We start from the raw sequence: 14,282 nt of genomic DNA on the forward strand, positions 1-14,282 counted from the left end.
ATGCCGGCCGCTGTGGCCAAGCGGTTCTAGGCGATTCAATCTGAAACCGCGCGACCGCTAAGGTGGCAGGTTCAAATCCTGCCTCGGGCATGGATGTGTGTGATGTCCTTAGGTTAGTTAGGTTTAAGTAGTTCTAAGTTGTAGGGAACTGATGACCTCCGATGTTAAGTCCCGTAGTGCTCAGAGCCATTTGAACAATTTTGTTAATTGATATTTAAATTTGATAAATACAACTCACTTAAAAATAAAAATAAAATGTTGGTGACGGCTTGCACTGTTACTGGAGCAGAATTGTCTTCAGTGATGAATCCCGCTTCAGACTGAGCCCCGATTACCAGCGATGTCGTGTCTGGAGGCGCTCCAGACGGCGGGGCAGCAGCAACCCGACTGTCTGCCGCCAGAAATGTTTGTCTGGGGTGGCATTTCTTCTCACAGCAGGATCGCTTTGGTTGTCATCCGTGACGCCTTCGGTGCACCGCGATACGTCGACTATATTCTACGCCCCGTTTTGTTGTCCTTCAAGGGAACACGCTCTGGTCATATTTCAGCAAGATAATGCTCGCCCGCACGCGGCGAGAGTTTCTACCAAAAAAACAATGGTTCAAATGGCTCTGAGCACTATGGTACTTAACAGCTGAGGTCATCAGTCCCCTTAATTTAGAACTACTTAAACCTAACTAACATAAGGACATCACACACACCCATGCCCGAGGCAGGATTCGAACCTGCGACCGTAGCGGCCGCGCGATTCCAGACTGTAGCGCCTAGAACCGCTCGGCCACTTCGGCCGGCTAGAGTTCCTGCTGCTGGTCTTCCTGTTTGCCAAACCCTACCTTGGCCAGATAGGTCGCTGGATCCCTTTCCAGTTGAGAACGTTTGGAGCATTATAGACAGGGTCCTATAACCAGCTCGAGATTCTAACGGTCTAACGCGCAAATTGGACATAATTTGGGACGATGTCCCTCATGAAGGCATCCAATAACGTCAAACCGAATAACTGCTTGCATAGGGGGTAGAGGTGGATCAATGCGTTGTGAAGTTATTTCTCTTTAATAAATCATCCAATTTTTCTGTCACAGGAGCATACTACCAAAATCTCATGAGAAGGATACTGGAGGTTGTCAAGGCAATGTAAATGAGTGGAACACTATGGTACGGTAAGTATTGGAAGACAAGAGTTATGCGAGAAAATGGGATCGGTAATAGGAACGACGCACGAGAAAGACTAAACGAACTTTGAAGTAAATTTCAGCTAGTAATAGCGGATACATCATTTCAAAAACAAATGAGGAGGGGGCATATTCGTACTTCGAAAAGCCTTGGTGACACAGTAAGATTCCAGCTCGATTACATCAAACATTGGACTGTAAGGCGTTCCGAGGAGCAGATATAGTCTCGGATCACAATTTAGTAATGATGAAGAATAGGCTGAAGTTCAAGAGACCCGTAAAGACGTGTGATACTGAAGAGCTGAAAAATGATGTGTGTTTGAAGATCTCTGAAGCTATAGATACTGTGATAATGAACACCGCAGCAGGCAGTTCAGTCGAAGAGGAGTGGTCATATCTGAAAAGGCCAATCACAGAAGCTGAAGGCAACACATAGGGACAAGAAAGGAAACTTCGAAGAAACTATGTGAAAAGAAGAAATACTTCAGACGATCGACGAAAGAAGGTACAGAAATACTCAGGGAAATTTGGAAATACAGGTCAGGTAAGAATGATATAAACAGAAAATGCAGGGAAGCTAAGCTGAAATGGCTGCATGAAAAATGTGAAGACATCGAAATAGAAATGACTGTCGGAAAGACCGTCTCAGCACACAGAAAAAGTCAAAACAGCCTTCGTTGAAAATAAAAACAAAGACATCAACATTAAGAGTGCAGTGGGAGTTCCACAGTTAAATGCAGAGGAGAGAGCGGACAAGTGGAAAGAGTACACTGAAGGCCTCTCTGAGAGGCATGGCTTGCCTGATGACGTGAGAGAAGAAATAGAAGACAAGGGCGATCCAGTATTAGAGTATAGACGAGCTTTGGAAGACTCTGAACACTATGGGACTTAACTTCTGAGGTCATCAGTTCCCTACAGCTTAAAACTACTTAAACCTAACTAACCTAAGGATATTACACAAATCCATGCTCGAGGCAGGATTCGAACCTGCAACCGTAGCGGTCGCGCGGTTCCAGACTGAGGCGCATAGAACCGCTCGGCCACAGCGGCTGGCAAGATCAAATAAGGCAGAACGGATAGACAACATTTAAATGGAATTTCTGAAATCACTGGCGGAAGTGGCAATCAAATGATTATTCTGGTTGGAGTATAGAATCTATGAGACTACTGACATACTATCAAACTTTCGGAAAAATATCAGTTTTAAGCGGACAGGAATAACACAGGTGAATGGAAAAGCTGTTAGACGACGATCAGTTTGGCTTCAGGGTAAAGGAACAAGAGAGGTAGTCGTGACGTTGCACCTGATAACGGAAACAATATTTAAGAAAAATTAAGAACTTCTCTTTAGGATTGGTAGACCTAGAAAGAGAGTTCGACCATGTTAAAGGGTGCAAGATTTTTTTTATATCTCAGGAAAAAGGTTCAAATCAAATGGATCTGAGCACTATGGCACTTAACGGCTAAGGCCATCAGTCCCCTAGAACTTAGAACTACTTAAACCTAACTAACCTAAGGACATCACACACAGCCATGCCCGAGGCAGGATTCGAACCTGCGACCATAGCGATCGCGCGGTTCCAGACTGAAGCGCCTAGAACCGCTCGGCCACTGCGGCCGGCCAGGAAAAAGGGTTCAAGGTACAGGAAAATACTAAGAACGTTGTGCTCCGATTAGTACGGATGTGAGAAACAGAAGTACAATTTCGCTCATACATCCGAGAAGGAACAGGAGACACTTGCAATACTGGGATTAAAATTCAGGGCGAAAGGATACCAGTGACAAGATTCGCTGATGACATTGCTATCCTCAGTGAAACTGACGAAGAGTAACAGGAGTTGCTGAATAAAATGAACAGTGTAATGGATGCATCCAAGAAAGACAAAAGAAACGAGAAGCAGCAGAAATTGCGGCTGCGGAGTCGATAGGTGAATGTCTTTGAGACGTACCCTCGAGCGTGCCGGTTAGCACCCTGCGGACGTCGAAGTGGACGGGCCCGCGGCTGGACTCGAACACGGCACCCTCCGCGAACAGACCCTGCTCGGGCCGCAGCCGCAGACGGTACGTCCTGCAACAGCCAACACAGAAACACACACTTAGCACAAGTCTACTACATTACGGCGGACTCGTAACGACGGCAGTTCCTTCTGAACTACTCTGCACTGAGGTAACATTAGTCACGGAACAGCGATATGCGCACACACACAGGAGGCGATATTGTCTCGTATGCAAGGTATAAAAGGGTAGTGGAGTGGCGAAGTGGTCAACTGTACTCAGGTGATTCGTGTGAATTGGCTTCCGACGTGATTACGGCCGCACCACGGGATAAACAGACTTTGAAAGACGATTTGTTCAAATGGTTCAAATGGCTCTGAGCACTATGAGACTTAACTTCTGAGGTCATCAGTCCCCTACAACTTAGAACTACTTAAACCTAACTAACCTAAGGATATTACACACATCCATGCCAGAGGCAGGATTCGAACCTGCGACCGCAGCGGTCGCGCGGTTCCAGACTGTAGCGCCTAGAACCGCTCGGCCACACCAGCCGGCAAAGACGATTTGTACTTGGAGACACTCCACTTCGGAAATCGTTAGGAAATTCAATATTCTGAGATCTACGAGGCGTTTTTTTTTTTTAAGTAAGTACCGTTTTGAAATTAAAAAGAGACGTGCTAAGATATCTCAATAATTTTATTTTTACACGAAAGCCTGTACCTTAATCTACGTACTGACGCCATTACAGTCTGATTCTGCCTGGTTTACGTTGTGTACTGAGTGTTTAAGATGCCTCCGATAGTCGTGAGTTCCGTCGACTGTGAAGTACGGGCAGTTATAAGATTTCTTACAAGGAGACAGCACGACCGTGGGGTCGGGGATTTGTCCGCAATTTTGTGTGGTGAAAGAGGACCCCTAACACCTCACGTGGTTAAAATATTAGGACGCACTACTCGGAAAATCCCGAGAAAAATCGATCTGAAGTTTCTTAGGTGCCTTATGAGTATAAAATGTTAGTCCACTGCCGAGCCGCCGCCTGGCCTACATGGTTAGCGCTCGGCCCCTTCCGCCAGAGGTCTCGGGTTCGATTTCTCCTCCGGCACTTTTTTTTTTCTTCTGTTGCTTGCAAAATTGCAGCGCATTGTTACAGGAGAATCGTGAAATTAATTCCCGGGAAGACTGTATACAAATTCATTCTACAATTCAGCATCAATTATCGTCACCAATATTCTGAGACATGATTCAATATGTCTGGATTGCCTCGAAATTATCAGAAACTCATAACATTTACGTAAATATTAATGGGACATGTTTTTGTACAGATTTATTGCAAACGCTCTGTGATTGTAAAAAATCCGCTTTTATTTCCTGCGCAAGATGTCGCAAAAATTATTGCTTTGTTTGTTTTTACGATAATTACCACTGCGGTTCTTGTTTATAATTATTATACGTATAAAAATTGAATGTTTTCCAATCGACTTTGTTATTCTGATTAAAAACCCAATGTTTCTCCTCATATGCTTTACAATGAAAAATGGAAAACTCACCGCCATGAATTGTGTTGTTGGACAAAAAGAAAATAATTTTTATTCAATAATGAAACTAATTTGTTAAAGATAATGTAGGTTTGGGAAACTTTCTGAATAATTGGTGGAATAACCAAAGAAAATGAAACAGAAGAAAAAAAAGTGCCAGAGGAGGAATCGAACACGAGACCTCTGGCTTAAGAATCCGAGCCCTAAAAACCTAGGCCAGACGGCGGCTCGGCAGTGTACTAACATTTTATACTCATAAGGCACCTAAGAAACTTTGGATCGATTTTTCCCGGTATTTTCCGGGTAGTGCGTGCTAATATTTTAACCACGTGAGGTGTTAGGGGTCCTCTTTGACCACACAAAATTGCGGACAAATCCCCGACCCCACGGTCGTGCCGTCTCCTTGTTAGTGCTGAAGGCCTAAAAGCGATCGATATGCATCGAGAGATCTGTGCAGTTTACGGAGAAAACATTATGAGTCATGGAATGGTAAGAAAGTGGGTGAGAGCATTTAAAGATGGCCGCACAAATGTGCATGATGAACAACGGAGTGGGCGTCCTTCGGTCGTTAATGAACGTTTGGTGCAGGGAGTGGACAATAAGGTGAGAGAAAACAGACGCTTTACGATTTCCTCCTTGGGGGATGACTTTCCTAATGTTTCTCGTAGTGTTTTGTATGGCATTGTGACCGAGCATTCGAATTACCGAAAATTGTGCGCACTTTGGGTACCGAAAATGTTGACGGATGTGCACAAAACCAAACGTTTAGACAGTGCATTGACTTCCCTTGAGCGGCACCACAACGACGGTGATGATTTCTTAACCCAAATTGTTACGGGCGATGAAACATGGGTGGCCTACGTCACATCAGAATCAAAGCAATAGTCCGTGCAAGTCGAGCAAGGGCATCGTTTTGCTGCAAGACAATGCCCGTCCGCATCTGGCGAATCAGACCAGATATCTCATCACATCTTTCCGATGGGAAACTCTAGATCATCCTCCGTACAGCCCCGATCTTGCGCCCAGTGACTACCATCTGTTCCTGCACTTGAAGAAACACCTTGGCGGTCAGCGTCTTCAAGACGATGACGAAGTCGAAACAGTGGTGATGCAGTGGTTAACAAGTCAGGCGGCAGACTTGTATGAGGAGGCTATTCAAAAACTGTTACAACGTTATGACAAGTGCCTCAATATTGAATGAAATTATGTAGAAAAGCAGATTAAGGTACAGGCTTTCGTGTAAAAATAAAATTATTGAGATATCTTAGCACGCCTTTTTTTAATTTCAAAACGGTACTTACTTAAACAAACACGCCTCGTACAGTGTCAAAACTGGAATGAGATTTTCACTTTGCAGCGGAGTGTGCGCTGATATGAAACTTCCTGGCAGATTAAAACTGTGTGCCCGACCGAGACTCGAACTCGGGACCTTTGGCTTTCGCGGGCAAGTGCTCTACCAGCTGAGCTACCGCAGCACGACTCACGCCCGGTACTCACAGCTTTACTTCTGCCAGTATCTCGTCTCCTACCTTCCAAACTTTACAGAAGCTCTCATGCGAACCATGCAGAACTAGCACTCCTGAAAGAAAGGATATTGCGGAGACATGGCTTAGCCACAGTCTGGGGGATGTTTCCAGAATGAGATTTTCACTCTGCAGCGGAGTGTGCGCTGATGTGAAACTTCCTGGCAGATTAAAACTGTGTGCCCGACCGAGACTCGAACTCGGGACCTTTGCCTCTGTAAAGTTTGGAAGGTAGGAGACGAGATACTGGCACAAGTAAAGCTGTGAGACCGGGCGTGAGTCGTGCTTCGGTAGCTCAGTTGGTGGAGCACTTGCCCGCGAAGGCAAAGGTCCCGAGTTCGAGTCTCGGTCGGGCACACAGTTTTAATCTGCCAGGAAGTTTCAGTGTCAAAACTGTTACCTCTCACCGTGGACAACGCAGTGATCGACGACCTTGACTTAATGAACCGAGACGAGAGGCGTTTGCGTCGAGTTGTCAGTGCTAACAGACAAGCGACACTGGGTGAAATAACCGCAAATTCAACGTGGAGCGTATAACGAAGATATGGGTTAGAACAGTGCGGCGAAATTCGTCGTTAATGGGTTATGGCAGTAGAGGACAGACGTGAGCGCCTTTGCTAACAGTACGACATCGCCTATCCCGGTCTCGTGACCATATCAGTTGAACCACAGACGAGTGGAAAATGGTGACCAGCTCTGATGATCCCCAGTTTCAGTCGGTAAGAGCTGTTGATAGGGTTCGAGTGTGGCGCAGACCCCACGAAGCCACGGATCCATGTTGTCAACAGGATGCTGGCAAGCTGGTGGCGGCTTCATAATGGTGTGGGCTGTGTTTACATGGAATGGACTGGGTTCTCTGGTCCAACTGAACCGATCACTGACTGGAAATGGTTACGTTCGTCTACTTGGAGACCATTTGCAGCCGTTCATGGACTTCATATTCAAAAACGACGATGTGTCATGTCATCGGGTCATAGTTGTTCCCGATTGGCCTGAAGAACATTCTGGACATTTTTACTATGAAAAACAGTCTTGATCACAATTTATTTATTATGGTGACCGGTTTCGACCACTACTGTGGTCATCTTCAGACCTACAAGTCGTATACAAAGCTTTAATTAAAGGGCTACATACATTTAAGAAAATACATAAAGCTATAAAGCTATAAAACGATGAATTAACAATGAGTAAGAACCTCCTTCTGGCGGTAAATCACTACTGGAGAAACCAGTGCACGTCTTACTATATACAGGGTGGTCTATTGATCGTGACCAGGCCAAATATCTCACGAAATAAGCATCAAACGAAAAAACTACAAAGAACGAAACTCGTCTACTTTGAAGGGGGAAACCAGATGGTGCTATGGTTGGCCCGCTAGATGGCGCTGCCATAGGTCAAACGGATAACAACTGCGTTTTTTTAAAAATAGGAACCCCCATTTTTATTTCATATTCGTGTAGTACGTAAAGAAATATGAATGTTTTAGTTGGACCACTTTTTTCGCTTTGTGATAGATGGCGCTGTAATAGTCACAAACATATGGCTCACAAATTTAGACGAACAGTTGGTAACAAGTAGGTTTTTTAAATTAAAGTACAGAACGTAGGTACGTTTGAACATTTTATTTCGGTTGTTCCAATGTGATACATGTACCTTTGTGAACTTACAATTTCTGAGAACGCATGCTGTTACAGCGTGATTACCTGTAAATACCACATTAATGCAATAAATGCTCAGAATGATGTCCGTTAACCTCAATGCATTTGGCAATACGTGTAACGACATTCCTCTCAACAGCGAGTAGTTCGCCTTCCGTAATGTTCGCACATGCATTGGCAATCGCTGACGCAAGTTGTCAGGCGTTATCGGTGGATCACGATAGCAAATATCCTTAAACTTTCCCCACAGAAAGAAATCCGGGGACGTCAGATCCGGTGAATGTGATGGCCATGGTATGGTGCTTCGACGACCAATCCACCTGTCATGAAATATGCTATTCAATACCGCTTCAACTGCACGCGAGCTATGTGCCGGACATCCATCATGTTGGAAGTACATCGCCATTCTGTCATGCAGTGAAACATCTTGTAGTAACATCGGTACAACATTACGTAGGAAATCATCATACGTTGCACCATTTAGATTGCCATCGATAAAATGGGGACCAATTATCCTTCCTCCCATAATGCCGCACCATACATCAACCCGCCAAGGTCGCTGACCACATGCCCCTCCATATCCGCATACACTGACGCCTGTGGGTGAGGATGACACGGCGGCCGGTCGGTGACGTTGGACCTTCATGGCCTGTTCTGAAAGAGTTTAGTTTAGTTAGTCCTAACCGATACGTTCGTCGCACGTCCCATTAAGATTTCTGCGATTATTTCACGTAGTGTTGCTTGTCTGTTAGCACTGACAACGGTAAGCAAACGCCTTTGCACTCGGTCGTCAAGTGACTATAATCGGTCACTGCGATCTCTTTAGTCACGGGTAATGCCTGAAATGTTGTACTCTCCGTACACTCTTGTCTTTGTGGATCTAACGATTTCCGATATGGAATGTCCCAACCGTCTAGCTCCAACTACCATTGCGCGTACAAAGTCTACGAATTCCCGTCGTGGGGACAGAATCACGTCGGAAACCTTTTTACATGAATGTACAAATGACAGCTTCGCCATGCCGATGCATTGCCTCTTCATTCCTTGTGTACGCGATACTACCGCTATCTACATACTGGCCATTAAAATTGTTACACGAAGAAGAAATGCAGATGATAAACGGGTATTCATTGGACAAATATATTGTACTGGAACTGACATGTGATTACAATTTCACGCAATTTGGGTGCATAGATCCTGAGAAATCAGTACCCAGAACAACTACCTCTGGCCGTAATAACGGCCTTGATACGCCTCGGCATTGAGTGAAACAGACCTTGGACAGGTACAGATACAGGTACAGCTGCCCACGCAGCTTCAACACGATACCACAGTTCATCAAGATTAGTGACTGGCGTATTGTGACGAGCCAGTTGCTCGGCCACCATTGACCAGAGGTTTTCAATTGGAGAAAGATCTGGAGAATGTGCTGGCCAGGGCAGCAGTCGAACATTTTTGTATCCCGAAAGGCCCGTACAGGACGTGCAAAATGCGGTCGTGCATTATCCGGCTGAAATGTAGGGTTTCGCAGTGATCAAAAAATTCAAATGGCTCTGAGCACTATGCGACTTAACAGCTGAGGTCATCAGTCCCCTAGAACTCAGAACTACTTGAACCTAACTAACCTAAGGACATCACACACATCCGTGCCCGAGGCAGGATTCGAACCAGCGACCTTAGCGGTCTTGCGGTTCCAGATTGAAGGGACTAGAACCCCTCGGCCACCGTAGGGATCGAATGAAGGGTAGAGCGACGGGTGGTAACACATCTGAAATGTAACGTTCACTGTTCAAAGTGCCGTCGATGCGAACAAGAGGTGACCGAGACGTGTAACCAATGGCACCACATACCATCACGCCGGGTGATACGCCAGTATGGCGATGACGAATACACGCTTCCAACGCCCGTTCACAGCGATATCGCCAAACACGGATGCGACCATCGTGATGCTGTAAACAGAACCTGGATTCACCCGAAAAAATGACGTTCTGCCATTCGTGCACCCAGGTTCGTCGTCGAGTACACCATCGCAGGCGCTCCTGTCTGTGATGCACCGTCAAGGGTAACCGCAGCCACGGTCTCCGAGCCGATAGTTCATGCTGCTGCAAACGTCGTCGAACCGTTCGTGCAGATGGTTGTTGTCTTGGAAACGTCCCAATATGTTGACTCAGGCATCGAGACGTGGCTGCACGATCCGTTACTGCCATGCGGATAAGATGCCTGTCATCTCGACTGCTAGTGATAGGACGCCGTTGGGATGCAGCACGGCGTTCCGTATTACCCTACTGAACCCTCCGGTTCCATGTTCTGCTAACAGCCATTAGATCTCGACCGACGCAAGCAGCAATGTCGCGATACGATAAACCGCAATCGCGATAGGTTACAATCCGACCTTTATGAAAGTCGTAAACGTGATGGTACGCATTTCTCCTCCTTTCACGAGGCATCAAAATAACGTTTCACGAGGCAACGCCGGTCAACTGCTGTTTGTGTGCGAGAAATCGGTTGGAAACTTTCCTCATGTCAGCACGTTGTAGGTGTCGCCACCGGCACCAACCTTGTGTGAATGCTCTGAAAAGCTAATCATTTGCATGTCACAGCAGCTTCTTCCTGTCGGTTAAATTTCGCGTCTGCAGCGCGTCATCTTCATGGTGTAGCAATTGTAAAGGCCAGTACTATATATATGTGCACATCGCTGTCCCAGACTATTTTCACTTCAGTGCCGCATTACGCAGGGGCGTCCGGACGCCTTTGAGCAGACACTGCGCAGCGTAGGCGGGGCGAGCCTCGAGTACCGGTCTGACCGCATACACACACACACGCTAGCGCACTCAGCGCCGCCAGCTAATTAGCCGGTCATTACGCGTGTGCCAGCGCGGCCGGCCAGCAATGCAACAGCCGGCGCCGTCGCGGCCTATTCCCGCAGTGCTGTGCTGCCCGCATCCGTTCTCTACGGCCGCACCGCGCCGCTGTGTGCTCCGCTTTTATGCGAAAACTTCCAGCGGCCAGCGGCTGCCCCTAGGCGGCGGCCGGTGCAAGCGAGTTAAAAGGGGCAGGGGCTGCAATTTCCGTGCAATCTCCCCCACTGTACAAGTCAAAAATGGTTCAAATGGCTCTGAGCACTATGGGACTCAACTGCTGTGGTCATAAGTCCCCTAGAACTTAGAACTACTTAAACCTAACTAACCTAAGGACAGCACACAACACCCAGCCATCACGAGGCAGAGAAAATCCCTGACCCCGCCGGGAATCGAACCCGGGAACCCGGGCGTGGGAAGCGAGAACGCTACCGCACGACCACGAGATGCGGGCTGTGTACAAGTCAGAAAAATGAAAAACTACGTGCTTTGGAAGTAGCTGCACTCGTTATAAAACAAGCGTATTCCCGCACTTGACATGCGACACAACGGAGAGTCATTCACCTATTTTCAAAGAAACGACGAAAAGTAATGGCCCGATTTAAATGCATCTACGAACAAGTGCTGGACTAACGTGTCGGGAAGAGTATGTCTGCACCATGTATCAGTCTTACTAACACGAACTCTTTACAGACGAATGGAAAAACTGGTAGAAGCCGATCTCGCGGAAGATCAGTTTGGATTCCGTAGAAATGTTGGAGCACGTGAGGCAGTACTCACCCTACGACTTATCTTAGAAAATAGACTAAGGAAAAGCAAACCTACGTTTCTAACATTTGTAGACTAAGAGAAAGCTTTTGACAATGTTGATTGGAATACTCTCTTTCAAATTCTGAAGGTGACAGGGGTAAAATACAGGGAGCGAAATGCTACTTACAATTTGTACAAAAACCAGACGGCAATTATAAGAGTCGAGGGACATGAAAGGGAAGCAGTGGTTGGGAAGGGAGTGAGACAGGGTTGTAGCCTCTCCCCGATGTTATTCAATCTGTATATTGAGCAAGCAGTAAAGGAAAGAAAAGAAAATCCAGAGTAGGTATTAAAATCCATGGAGAAGAAATAAAAACTTTGAGGTTCGCCGATGATATTGTAATTCTGTCAGACACACAAAGGAGTTGGAAGAGCAGTTGAACGGAGTGGACAGTGTCTTGAAAGGAGGGTATAAGATGAACAACAAAAGCAAAACGAGCATAATGGAATGTAGTCGAATTAAGTCTGGTGATGCTGAGGGAATTAGATTAGAAAATGAGACACTTAAAGTAGTAAAGGAGTTTTGCTATTTAGGGAGCAAAATAACTGATGATAGTCGAAGTAGAGAGGATATAAAATGGAGACTGGCAATGGCAAGGAAAGCGTTCCTGAAGAAGAAAAATTTGTTAACATCGAGTATAGATTCAAATGTCAGGAAGTCGTTTCTGAAACTATTTGTATGGAGTGTAGCCATGCATGGAAGTGAAACGTGGACGATAAATAGTTTAGACAAGAAGAGAACAGAAGCTTTCGAAATGTGGTGCTACAGAAGAATGCCGAAAATTGGATGGGTAGATCACATGAGGAGGTACTGAATAGGACTGGGGAGGAGTTTGTGGCACTAGTTGACAAGAAGAAGGGACCGGTTGGTAGGACATGTTCTGAGGCATCAAGGGATGACCAATTTAGTACTGGAGGGCAGCGTGGAGGGTAAAGATTTAGAGGGAGACGAAGAGATGAATACACTAAGCAGATTCAAAAGGATGTAGGTTGCAGTAAGTACTGGGACATGAAGAAGCTTGCACAAGATAGAGTAGAATGGAGAGCTGCATCAAACCAGACTCAGGACTGAAGACCACAACAACAAAAACGAAGGAGTGCTGGACTAACGCGTTGGGAAGAGGCTGTCTGGACTATGGGAGGGACGAGAGACGCGTGGCGGACTCATAACTCAGCCGATAAAAGCAAAGGCGCCGCGTTCTGTTCCCAGTCTAGCACGTACGTTTAATACGTAGGTATGACCACGCACCTTGCCGTTCGTGGGCAGGCTTGCGTGCTTCAGCGATATAGATAGCCGTACCGTAGGTGCAACCACAACGGAGGGGTATCTGTTGAGAGGCCAGACAAACGTGTGGTTCCTGAAGAGGGGCAGCAGCCTTTTCAGTAGTTGCAGGGGCAACAGTCTGGATGATTGACTGATCTGGCCTTGTAACATTAACCAAAACGGCCTTGCTGTGCTGGTACTGCGAACGGCTGAAAGCAAGGGGAAACTACAGCCGTAATTTCTCTCGAGGACATGCAGCTTTACTGTATGATTAAATGATGATGACGTCCTCTTGGGTAAAATATTCCGGAGGTAAAATAGTCCCCCATTCGGATCTCCGGGCGGGAACTACTCAAGAGGACGTCGTTATCAGGAGAAAGAAAACTGGCATTCTACGGATCGGAGCGTGGAATGTCAGATCCCTTAATCGGGCAGGTAGGTTAGATAATTTAAAAAGGGAAACGGATAGGTTAAAGTTAGATATAGTGGGAATTAGTGAAGTTCGGTGGCAGGAGGAACAAGACTTCTGGTCAGGTGACTACAGGGTTATAAACACAAAATCAAATAGGGGTAATGCAGGAGTAGGTTTAATAATGAATAGGAAAATAGGAATGCGGGTAAGCTACTACAAACAGCATAGTGAACGCATTATTGTGGCCAAGATAGATACGAAGCCCACGCCTACTACAGTAGTACAAGTTTATATGCCAACTAGCTCTGCAGATGATGAAGAAATTGATGAAATGTATGACGAGATAAAAGAAATTATTCAGGTAGTGAAGGGAGAGGAAAATTTAATAGTCATGGGTGACTGGAATTCGTCAGTAGGAAAAGGGAGAGAAGGAAACATAGTCGGTGAATATGGATTGGGGCTAAGAAATGAAAGAGGAAGCCGCCTTGTAGAATTTTGCACAGAGCACAACTTAATCATAGCTAACACTTGGTTTAAGAATCATGAAAGAAGGTTGTATACATGGAAGAACCCTGGAGATACTAAAAGGTATCAGATAGATTATATAATGGTAAGACAGAGATTTAGGAACCAAGTTTTAAATTGTAAGACATTTCCAGGGGCAGATGTGGACTCTGACCACAATCTATTGGTTATGACCTGTAGATTAAAACTGAAGAAACTGCAAAAAGGTGGGAATTTAAGGAGATGGGACCTGGATAAACTGAAAGAACCAGAGGTTGTACAGAGGTTGTACAGACTTTCAGGGAGAGCATAAGGGAGCAATTGACAGGAATGGGGGAAAAAAATACAGTAGAAGAAGAATGGGTAGCTTTGAGGGATGGAGTAGTGAAGGCAGCAGAGGATCAAGTAGGTAAAAAGACGAGGGCTACTAGAAATCCTTGAGTAACAGAAGAAATATTGAATTTAATTGATGAGAGGAGAAAATATAAAAATGCAGTAAATGAAGCAGGCAAAAAGGAATACAAACGTCTCAAAAATGAGATCGACAGGAA

The 14,282-nt window shown here is 45.8% G+C and overlaps 1 protein-coding gene across 1 annotated transcript in view; it reads right to left on the reverse strand.

Annotated features, from left to right (window-relative positions):
- LOC126428361 (uncharacterized) overlaps positions 1-14,282 on the reverse strand; it is a 205,936-nt gene that overhangs the window by 114,864 nt on the left and 76,790 nt on the right. The window contains exon 3 of the mRNA XM_050090291.1: positions 3,119-3,237. Coding sequence (XP_049946248.1) covers positions 3,119-3,237 — 119 coding nt within the window. The remainder of the gene's footprint in view (positions 1-3,118; positions 3,238-14,282) is intronic.

This window comes from Schistocerca serialis, chromosome 12, assembly GCF_023864345.2.
Source record: "Schistocerca serialis cubense isolate TAMUIC-IGC-003099 chromosome 12, iqSchSeri2.2, whole genome shotgun sequence".
Taxonomy (NCBI): domain Eukaryota; kingdom Metazoa; phylum Arthropoda; class Insecta; order Orthoptera; family Acrididae; genus Schistocerca; species Schistocerca serialis.